The sequence below is a fragment of the Rosa rugosa genome, chromosome 7, assembly GCF_958449725.1.
Source record: "Rosa rugosa chromosome 7, drRosRugo1.1, whole genome shotgun sequence".
Lineage (NCBI taxonomy): Eukaryota > Viridiplantae > Streptophyta > Magnoliopsida > Rosales > Rosaceae > Rosa > Rosa rugosa.
The window spans coordinates 25,612,264-25,623,606 of NC_084826.1; the positions used below are offsets into that span (position 1 = coordinate 25,612,264).

The 11,343-nt window shown below is 36.0% G+C and overlaps 2 protein-coding genes across 2 annotated transcripts; both read left to right on the forward strand.

Annotated features, from left to right (window-relative positions):
* Window positions 1-1,959: 1,959 nt before the first annotated feature.
* LOC133721597 (alpha carbonic anhydrase 4-like) lies at window positions 1,960-6,053 on the forward strand. Its single transcript, XM_062148255.1, has 7 exons — window positions 1,960-2,198; window positions 3,254-3,471; window positions 3,612-3,718; window positions 4,001-4,103; window positions 4,788-4,946; window positions 5,050-5,103; window positions 5,779-6,053. Exons 1-7 carry the CDS (start codon window positions 2,039-2,041, stop codon window positions 5,866-5,868), a joined length of 891 nt encoding a protein of 296 aa, XP_062004239.1. The 5' UTR covers window positions 1,960-2,038; the 3' UTR covers window positions 5,869-6,053.
* Window positions 6,054-9,358: 3,305 nt separating this feature from the next.
* On the forward strand, window positions 9,359-10,159 carry LOC133720446 (uncharacterized). The gene is made up of 3 exons (XM_062146747.1): window positions 9,359-9,478; window positions 9,568-9,753; window positions 9,834-10,159. Exons 1-3 carry the CDS (start codon window positions 9,383-9,385, stop codon window positions 10,131-10,133), a joined length of 582 nt encoding a protein of 193 aa, XP_062002731.1. The 5' UTR covers window positions 9,359-9,382; the 3' UTR covers window positions 10,134-10,159.
* Window positions 10,160-11,343: the final 1,184 nt, after the last annotated feature.

Here is an 11,343-nt window from a genome sequence, read left to right on the forward strand (position 1 = left end):
ATGGGTTTGGAAACTCTCAGCACTCTCAATCCACTTATACAAGTCTCATTCATCGATTTGGCTTAAGGAAGGGGAATTAAAGCATGGAAAGTTTCTGGTACTGAAACTTTTGAGGTAAATTTCGAGTTTCTCGTTCTTTTTTCTGACCTTGTTGTAGTAAAATATGTTGTGCTTATTTGGATGAAGAGTTTGGCATAGGTATCAGCTCCTGATTTGAGATTGGGATGACCCCTTGCGCTGCCACTTTTGGCAGCGTGTGAGGGCTCGTTCCACCTCTTCTGGCCATGTTTATTAGCTCGTTAGATAGAGCTTAGTATTAGTAATATTAACTTTTCGTGGTCATTGAAGCAATCGAAATTTCAAAATTTTGAGAATTTCGGATTTCATTTCGTGACGATCCGGCCATTGGATAGTCATGATTTTTCCTTAAGTTCAATTATTGAGTTAACAAAACTTTTGAAGTTCGAGTCAATTTCGAGGCGAGTTTGGATTTTCAAAGTTTACAACAAATTAATTAAAGAGGTTTTGTCTTGAATTTAAATTTAGATTATAATTTAGGGGAAATGCTCATTTACCCAATTTTAGCTTAAAATTTACCCACTTGCTCCACTAACAGTTTTTTAACCCCATTTATCCAAAACACTCTAAGAGATTATTTCCCATTTACCCAATTAATTCTTTTTTTATTCTTTTTATTTATTTTTGGGACTTTTTTGCCCTCTCCTTCTTTCTCACTTAGAAAGAAAAGTCATCCTCCACCTTGCTGTGCTCCGGTGACCAGTGGCTGGCCGCGGACTCCGGCCACCGATGACCGGAATCCGGCAAACGATGACCGGAATCCGGTCACCGGACTGTTAACCGGATTCCGGCGTCTGAATTTATTGCCCCCTAATAATACCCAGTAACCATATTATTACCCCCCAGTAATCATATTATTGCCCCCCAGTAACCATATTACTGCCCCCCAATACTCATATTATTACCTCCTAATAATCATATTATTGCCTCAAATAATCATATTATTACCCTCCAGTGAATTGCATAAACTCCCAAAACCAAAATGAATACACTACAGGCACAATTGATCAATTTATATGCATATTATTACCCCCCAATACTCATATTATTGCCTCCCAATAATCTTATTATTGCCCCGCAATAGACATGTATAACTACTCAATAAAACTTTTTTTTTTCATTCTTCTGCCAAATTTACCAAAAAAAAAAAAAAAAAAACGAAATCAAGCCGGACGCAGAACCCGGACCCTGCGGCGACTACACCGACTGCATATCTCAAACCCCAGAACCCGGACGACATCCCGCACATAATCGAAACCCGAGAACCCGGACGACGCCGTCGGAATCAAAAAGAAATCAAGCCGGACGCAGATCCCAACCCTGCGGCGACGACACCGACTGCAGATCCCAAACCCCAGAACCCGGACGACATCCCGCTCATAATCGAAACCCGAGAACTCGGCGGTGATGACGTTGCGGTTGCTGTAAGGGTTAATTGACTTCTCCGGCCGGTCAGTTTTGGTCTTGCTTGACTGTGAGTGAAGGAACGGCGAAGAGAGAGAGAGAGTTTGATAGGAGGTGAGAGAGAGAGAATTTTGTGATTTATTAATTAGTTTGGGGGTAAAAATGTCACTTGCATTTAAATTGAGTAGATGGGAGTAAAAAACTCTTAGTGGAACAAGTGGGCAATTTTTTAGTTAAAATTGGGTAAGTGGTCACAGCCCCTATAATTTATTAGTCTTCTAATATTTAAAAAAATTACTCAATATGTCAAAATATTGCGATAATTTCGGATGTCATGGCGATCATTGCCACCTTCCAAGATAACGCCGCATAAACTCTTAAAAAATCGCCGATAAACCCTATTGCAAATTATGGAAATACAAAAATGATAATCACGCGCCCGACAGCAGAGCGTGAAGACGAGGAAAGCTGCAGTTTCTCTTTTACTCTCTAGCAGCAGATCGAGGAGACCACCTCTGCTCCTCTTTATATATGAGTCTCACTCCTCCTTGTGGCAATGCCATTTCCAATTTTGAAGCAACGAAGCATTATGTGGTTCTTCAACCCCAAACCCAACTTGTTCTTCTTCTTTCTCATTTTGGGTTCCCTCCTCCTCTTATCCCATCATTCCTTTTTCACCATTTGCAGAGCCGCACTTGATGACTCCGGGGAAGTTGGTAATTTCGGATTCCTCTCTTCGATTTTTTGGTTTTCTGTCTCTCCCAGTTTGATGATAAATATGGATCATCTTTGCTCCATCATACTGTCCTTCAATGACTGTGTATCACTTGCATTCATCATTCATCATTTATCGTTCTGGCATTTTCTTCTTCCCTATGTATTGGGTTTTGTGTTCTTATTTTGTCTTTTTGTCTCTGGCCTTTTTTTTTATTTCTATTTTCTGTCAAAGCTCTGGAAACTAACTGACTGAGATTGAATTTTTTAACAACAAATATACAGATACGTTTTTCTACATATACATACATACGGATGCATAGGAGATATAACTTCATACAAACAATTTAGAAACACCCCAGATGGGTACTTACAAACAATCAATCTCCATTGAAGTGCACTTACGATCAGGAAAAGGTTACGTATAGAAGAGACTCGAGTCTAGCTTTTTCAGTTTCTCAGTTGCTATTGACCATTTTTTTTTTTGGAATTGAAGAAAGTTTCTATTGACCATGACATATCTATGGTGCTTATAATTAAAGTGTTAATGGACCCCCTAATACATGCATTAGGTGTTGACAACCTTGTTTGCTAATCAAGTCAACAGTAGTGCCTCTCATTTCAAATACTAAAATTATGCATCTGGGTCAGATCTGGCTAGGTCATTTCATTCAAACTCATGTCCCACCGTGGACCAAAGAATTACTTTCATTTTTATGCAACAGAAGTATTTCAAATTCAGGAACCATTTTCACGTGCTTGAACAGAAATTCCATATATTCATGTCTCTGTCATTTGCATGCTTGGCAGCAAAGCAAGTATTAGCTTCTCTACACTTTCACCTTCTTTTTTTTTTTTTACAGAATCGGCACTTTTCTTTTTGTCTGAGAAAGAAAAGATTCTGTCTTTCACATACGTAAATGTAAATGGAATAGATTATTAAGTTTTACAAAAGTAGGGGCAATGATTTAAGATCAAAAGACATAATAATATTCTTGCCATTGAGCATAAGCATACCTTCTGATATGATATGACTTTACATATTTTGTATGCACAGATGATGAACTTCCATTTACTTATGTTGAGGGAACTGGTAAAGGACCAAAGAAATGGGGTCAAATTGACCCAGATTGGAAAGTTTGTGATAATGGAGAAATGCAGTCTCCTATTGATCTTCTTGACGGCAGGGTGCAGGTTTTCCCTAACTTGGGGAAATTGAAAAGGGATTACAAACAAGCCCCTGCTACTATCAAGAACAGAGGGCATGACATTACGGTGAGCTATGCCTAAACGTCTACTAAATTACTATGCTTATTCTAATCAAAATTACTCGAGTAACCAGAACTTCCAATCCAATTTGTTGAACTAGAGTTTGAATGTTTTTGTTGGTTTTTTTTCATATGAATTTTTTTCAGGTGAAGTGGAAAGAAGACGCAGGGAAAATCAATATTAATGGTACAGACTATAATCTGCTACAATGTCATTGGCATTCACCTTCTGAACACACATTCAATGGATCAAGGTTCTTATTCTTTTTCTCTCATTTTTTTGTCATGAAAACCAGTGTCGAAGAGTAAATAATGCAAGGACTACATTAACAGTTGATCATTATAACTTATGTCATAATTAGGAATTAAACATTAACTGCATGCCCCCTAGTGTGGACAGCTAATGCCATTTCATGGTTCAAGCCATGTTGTTTCATATAATTACCAGTTTACTACCCACTTAGCAAGGTTTTCTTCTCCATACAAAACCTTCTAATGACTGTCGATGACCTTTTGCCTCAAATCTTCTTTTTCAGATATGCTTTGGAGCTCCACGTTATTCATACAAGCTCTACTGGAAAGATTGCTGTTATTGGAATTGTATACAAATATGGCCGACCTGATCCCTTCCTTTCAAAGGTACCAATTCTGAATGTGCATTCCCAATGAAATAATACATTGTAACATTATGAAGTAAGTTCAAGTTACCAATGCAGAAAAGCCCTAACTATGACTTAAAATGAAGATATCCATGACTAAGTTAGGGATTCAACGCTATAGCTTGGTCAAACAACCATGTCACCAGTTCTGTCACAATTCACATTAGACACTTTCTGAATGATCAATTTATAATCAGCTATTTGAAAGTAGATTATCAAATGTCTAATTGCTTGAATATACCACAACTGTTTTGGTAAGAAATTCTATTCTAGAGATTCTCGAAATCTTGTCTGATGTTTATGGTGATGTATTGAGTTTACTAGACTTATAGCCTTATCCTTGAAACAGATTAGTATCCAGTATCCATTCTGGCACATATCGAAAGAGTAGTCTGCCTTATATAGCCTCCGTCACTTTGTACACATTGGTTTAAAATGATAAAGCAATCTCAATTCATCTCTGTTTACTTCAATTTTGCAAATGAATTTCAAAAAGGAGATATATATACTTTTGACATCTAAGCATTCATAGAGTCATCACTACATGGTGAGTTATTGTGCTTTAAATTTTGTGGTCATATCATATGTACTCCTAGCTTCTAGATGGTTTCCTTTTTTACTCACTTTAATTTTCTTCTTCTTAATTTATAATTCCCCATGGCAGCTGTTCCACCACATAAAATCAGTTGGGAAAGAAGAGGTTGATATTGGCATTATTAATCCAGGAGACATCAAGTTTGGAAGCAGAAAATATTACAGATATATTGGTTCTCTCACTGTTCCTCCCTGCACTGAGGGTGTAATTTGGACAATAGTCAAAAAGGTAGTCTTTCGCCAATTAAAGAAATCATTTATATTGGTTCTCTTAAATTTTCTCATTCCAAAGATGCGCTTACCGACATTTATATATTACTTTTCTTTTACAGGTGAGGACAGTTTCAAGGGAGCAAGTGAGAGCACTAAGGGAGACTGTTCATGATGTAAGTTTTTACTGAATTGACTGTTGAACTAATCTGCTCTTTTTTTTTTTAACTTTAGAGTATGTTTGTGTGAAATGTTGTAAAAGATTCCTGCCAAGCACGTATTTGGCAAAGCACTGGACCCCTAAATCAAGAGTCAAAACATTGGCTTGGATCTCAATGTGGCTTAGCTTCAACTTGCATGATAGTCTAATCTCAAATTTAATATCCTTGAGGCTTGTTTTAACTCAAAGCCTCAAATATTCTCAAAATCTCAAATAGAAGAATGATCACTTATCCTGTCGATCTTTCAGTTGAAATTGATGTTCTAGCAAAAGTTAATTAACAAGTTCAAATAACTTGCTATATTTGATGATGGAATGCAGCAGTCACATTTTGGAACTCTTAATAGTTCTGAGGTTTGAGAGAACGACTAACCACTATCCTCTCTGTTATCCTTATACTCTTATATGATAATTGGCTAGGGTTCAGTAGGCAGTAATGTTTGATAAATAATTGTAGGATTGAAGAAAATTTAAGCATGTTAAAGCATTAAGCTGATTGTAGGATTGAAGAGAAGTTAAGCATGTTAAAGCATTAAGCTGATGAAGCAATAGTTGTTTGTATATTTTCCTTGTTTAATTAAGAGCTCTGTAGATTTCAATCTTGCTTTTGTGTTGTGTTTGTTCATCTCAGGGATATGAGGAAAATGCAAGGCCAACTCAGCAATTCAATGGGAGACCAGTGTTGTTATACACTCCAGGGGAGAATGGAGGTTCTGGTTAGGTCTATATATAAATGTAAGGAAAATGTCTTCTTTAATTTTTATCTTACCAACAAAGAAGTGGGATTTAGAACCACATGTTCGAATATGTTTTATATTTTGTGGGTATCATTCATGAGTATGTAAACAAAGTTATATGTTCCCGACTTTTAGAAAAAATACAACTTGATCTATGTACTCTTGTCTACTTCTCAAGTTTCTCCTTTCTCTCTTAACTCTCTTATTTCCCCCTCCAACTCTTTTCCCAGCAAGCTGTTCTTGCCTGCATTTCTCTTATTAAGAGAGATGACTCTGGAAATGGTTATATGGTTCTGATACCACATGTAAAAATTAAACATTAAATAGTTGCCACAAGATCATTCACATTATATAGACACAATTGTGTTAACATCCTATATGATAATCAAACAACATGTAGAACTTGTACCTGAGGAGTCATGCATGTACTCAGGTACAAGTAACAGAAGACATTTTGCTAGCTAAAGGTGTTGTGCAATTCTCATATGTTATGAACTGCATGCTTGGTTGTAGAGGGTGCATGCACTTTTTGCTTCTTTATATAGGAGTTAGAGTTAAGACTCGAACCCCGCCCATAAAGCAAGTTCAATTGCATTAAAATTATACTCATGATATTATAGATTCCATATATTTTGAGTAACTTAATATCCCAGAAATAACTTAACCTAATCAGTAGATATACATGTTGTGAGGGTTCTGGGACAAAACTCTTAACAGTTGAACTCGTGGACATTTTTTCTCCATTGACAAAGGAGCCAGAATCATTGTGTAGTAATCTTTTATGACGTTTGTACCAAAAACTTTGAGTATCTCCCTATGAATGCCGTGCTTCTGGAGTACATTCAAGCTGTTGAATATGTGAGTTACTATAGTTTCGGTCAAAGGAGGCAGTAAGCTTTGATGCAATGGCCTCGTCTTCTCGGGTTTCTGCTGGACCTCAGGGCCGTCTCAAACTTTTCGGAGGCCCTGTGCGAAAGCTTAAAATGCGGCCCTCTAAATTGTAGTCTTATATAAAAATAAGGAAGACAAAATCATCGAAATCTCATTAAATTCATAACTGAAACGTATACCTTTGTTTTTTTTTTTTGTCTGAACTGAAACGTATACTTAAACAAACAGACAATATCTAATGTAATAAAATCAAATCAAATAGCCAACGATGTCTGATCAATTAAACCTCATTAATGAGCCTACAAAAGAGGCCAACTATTCAATACAAATGAAAATTTATAGCAAAAAAAAATTACAAAAAGATCTCACATAAAATCCTCAAAATAAAACATTTTTCCAGCAAAATGTTGATTGATATATGAGCATCAGGCTTTCCTCACTGCTTGACTTCTCTGATCCCTGTTTTAGGTTTCTCAATTCCCAGAAAATTGCTAGGGCTTTGCAATTTTAAAAACAAATCAAACCATTAAGAAGGGTATACAAATTAAACTATTAAATAATAACTGAACAAATACTAAAGCATATATTTATTATATGTGGATACAAATCAATTAATCATAACTGAGTCGTGACTAGGGTCTAAGGATTACTGATGAGCTTCATTTTGCTTCTAGATCTCTCAATGAAGAATGAAGACTTGAAGTGGGAGAGAACTAGGCCTACTCTAATGTGGAATTTTTTTAGAGCTATCAAAGAATGAAAAAGGATATAAACGATCAGGAAAATTCTAGTATACGTCGATGTATGCCATACATTAACTTTTTTAAATATTTTAGACCGTCGGATATAATTAAACTGAGAATATATCTAACGGTTCAGAATATTCAATGATGGTGACCTGCTCACCTGGTAGCCTTTTTTTTTTTTTTTTTTTTTTTTTTTGCAAAATTCTGAATTACATGATAAATCAATTTCATAAATTATAACTATAATCCACGACATAAACCCTAATTCCTAAAGACCAGAAACTCGGCCACCCCATCGTTCATTCAACAGCTACTCATTCAACCTAGCAGAGTTGCGAAGGCTTCGTATCCAGGTAAACGACATAATTGAATTTGGTTGACCCCATATATATTTCATTCAACAGCTACCATCATTGGAATCATTCAACCTATAACAATCCTGTACGTTTATGTTGATTTTTGATTGCAGTGAGTACATGATCATTTTGCTCAAGGATGAGGACAAGGAGGCGAAAGAGAAGATGCTGTAACCCAGGTACATGGTCATTTTGATCATTCTGTTCAGTATAAGATTGAACCAAGAAATCAGAAGGTTATCAACCCAGGTATGAGGCTTCATTTTTCTTTGCAGCAATTTTTATCTTTTGTAGTGTGAGAAACTAGTCTTTACTCTTTCGAAACTAGTCTTTATCTTTCATAAATTTTATGTTTGAGCACCGATTCCAGTTGAAGATTAGACTATAGAGTTTAAAGACCTTCGTTTTGGTCTCATTGGTCTTAGGGCTAATAGCAAAATAGAAACAAGTAGGGAGGAGGGCAGCCTCCGAAGCATAACTTCATTAAGTTCAATTTTGATGCGGCTTGTGATGGGAGGAGGGGCTATACTGGGTTGGGAGCAGTGTTAATTAAAATAACCACATTGGACACCGATCTTCCTAATTACTTTGATTACTTTGCTATTTTTATCCACTGGCATGCATGGACATCACTGTTAAGGCAATAAATTTGCTGTTCATGTTGGTTTTAAGTCCCTTGAAATTGAAGGGGATGCCCTTACGGTGATTAACACGCTCCATGAGCAGGGAGAAGATCTTAGTGAGGAAGGAAATATATTGGATGAAGCAAAAGATGTGATAAGGCAATTAGATCATTGCAGCTGGGGGTATGTTCGTCGGAACTGTAATATGGTTGCTGACAAGATTGCAAGAGAAGCTCTTTCTTTTACTAATCCTATGCTTTGTTTACAGTTTGGGCCTTCATGGCTTTATAGTTGTATTGAGAGGGATTCTTCTCATAACTAGTTAGTTCTTGGGTGTGGTGCTCTTTCCGCGTCCCAGTTGGGAAAGATTTTAGTGAGGCCACTAGATACCCAAAATCGTTGTACCTGTGTTTGGTTAATGAATTGCTGTTTCGATCAAAAAAAAAAAATGGTCTCACTGGTCTTGCATGTACCGTACAATCCATTAGTTTTATGCAGTTTATTACTTAGGTGGATTCTATTATCCTTCCATGGATCAAAGACGGTTTTGATTCACATTCGATCATGGTGTCTAATTTGATTCCTACATTTTCCCTCAAGTACAGAGAGTCACAAACACCTCTACAAGATTTGTACTTTCTATATCTGTACATGTATTTCCAAGTCTAAATTTAATTGTCTCATTGAATTAAAGTTGTTTGTATGTGTTTTCTTGTCCTTTTTTTTTTAATGTTTTTATTTTATTTTAGTAGTCTTTTGTTTCTCACTTTTTGTACAGTTCTACGTTAAGTTCATATGATTTTAAGAATATGTTCTAATATATATGTGCAGATTTTTATTCCCATCCTAGATAAAATTGGAAAAGTGAACCACTGGTTCCTGATGGTAGTGAAAATAAGAAGCAAGGAGGTTGAGATATGGGATAGTTTACCTGGTCGCACATGCAAAAAAACACGAGAGAATCTAGTTTATCATTTGGTAATAAATTATTTTTGCATTATTGTTATTATCTTAGATTATATGTACACATTTTCAAAATTCACACATTATTGTTCTTAATGATGCAGCTGAATACACTGGATATGATATTTGATAATGAGATTATGATTCATTTCGATGAAGGATGCACATTCTCTTCATTTAAAATTTGTCATCCTGATTGTGTTCCAATACAACAAAATGGATTCGACTGTGGCATTTATATGCTAAAATTCATGGAGGATTATGAGAATGCATCCAAAGCAGGGGACAAGGTAGTTATTTTATCTAAAATTCAACATGTAATTTTTCAAGTTATTGGTTTATAAAAATTCTAATAAACTCGTGCATGCAGTATCATTCTGTGAATGAGCGTCTGCGCATAGCTCTCTCCTTGTTGAAGCATCCGGACAACCAAGCACGCAAAAATATTGCTGAAGCTAGACAAAGGTCACTACAAAAAGTTCTATGCAAGAAACGTGGACCACAGACGATGAAGACAAATGAGGACAGAGTAGCACATAGCGACACCGATGAAGGTTTGCAAAGGTCTCCAAAGAAAAAGAAGACAATCCAAGAAATAGATGCAACCAATGTGAACAAAAAAAGAGGTCGTGGTCGGCCTCGTGGCTCAAAGAATAAACTTAAGAAATAACCAATAGCGCACAACAAGTTACTACTAGTTACATTTTATCAACAAGTTACAATTGCACAACTGTGATAAAAGTCTGGTTGGTTAGCTAATCATTTTGCTTGTTTCAATGACATACTAATGTGGTGGGAGTTAGTTGAATAGATGTGGTGAAATATTTAAAAACTCGATGAGAGAGTTTAACCCAATTTTAATGAAGGAGATCCTGGAGAATACAGTACTACATCTTATTTACTAGGTTAAGCTGTGATAAAAGTCTGGTTGGTTAGCTAATCATTTTGTTTCCCTTCACACAATACAGTACTACATCTTATTTACTAGGTTAAGCTGTTTGTTCTTGATCATATTTATAGTGTAGCATTGCTTATTACACTTTGATTACTTAACTTGTTGAAGAATTTTGCTTCAGGTATAGAGCATATTGCAGGAGATATGTTTGTAAGTATTCCGAAAGGAGATGCCATTTTCATGAAGGTCAGTGACTAGCGTACTATTGAAGAAGATAAATTATGAAGTAACAAAATTGTCAAGGAGTTTAAGAGATAGTTACATGTTCATTAGTACTAATGTACTATTATCTTCTTGGCCGTGCTTTCAACTAACACAGGGTTTTATAAACAGTGGGTACTACACCTTTTCGATGACAAATATTGCTTGATGATACTAAAGAACTGCTATGAGGCCTTGCCAGACCATGGGAAAATGATGGTAGTAAATTTGGTTATACCAGAAGCCCCTGAAACTAGTCTTTCTGCTAAAAGCTTGTTTCAGTTTGATATGTAACATTGAAAGAAAGGAAATTGATCAGATTCAGGATATATGGAACTACCAACGAATCCTTGGGAATAAATCTGTCATTCATTAATAAGATTAGTTTCATCAAAAGATTGAGGTCACAAACACAATGAGCATTTCAATCAGAAAAAATGCCAAATACAAAACTCCCAAAATGACAATAGAATTACAAAGTCTGAGTCAGTGAGTTGTGTATCTCCAAAACTCACCCTCCTTCTCCTTGTTGATGAGAGACCAAATATGATAATCGCAAACCCCTGCATCATCAAAAACATACAAATCCAGCCCTGTCCATATAGTATTGATCTGTAAAAACCAAAAGCATCATTAAGGCTGAGTAGTTTGCAAGCTTCACTTCATCCAAATACAGACTGCAAAATTGATATCTAAATTAGATAGACATTGATCTCTAAATCAG

Bases quoted from the DNA above. Each gene is read 5' to 3' on its own strand.
- LOC133721597 (XM_062148255.1), top strand. From the start codon at position 2,039: ATGCCATTTCCAATTTTGAAGCAACGAAGCATTATGTGGTTCTTCAAC. The intron at 3,719-4,000 runs GTTCTTATTCTT...CTTCTTTTTCAG, and splicing joins CACACATTCAATGGATCAAG to ATATGCTTTGGAGCTCCACG. The intron at 4,104-4,787 runs GTACCAATTCTG...TCCCCATGGCAG, and splicing joins CTGATCCCTTCCTTTCAAAG to CTGTTCCACCACATAAAATC.
- LOC133720446 (XM_062146747.1), top strand. From the start codon at position 9,383: ATGGTAGTGAAAATAAGAAGCAAGGAGGTTGAGATATGGGATAGTTTA. The intron at 9,479-9,567 runs GTAATAAATTAT...TTAATGATGCAG, and splicing joins AGAATCTAGTTTATCATTTG to CTGAATACACTGGATATGAT. The intron at 9,754-9,833 runs GTAGTTATTTTA...TCGTGCATGCAG, and splicing joins CATCCAAAGCAGGGGACAAG to TATCATTCTGTGAATGAGCG.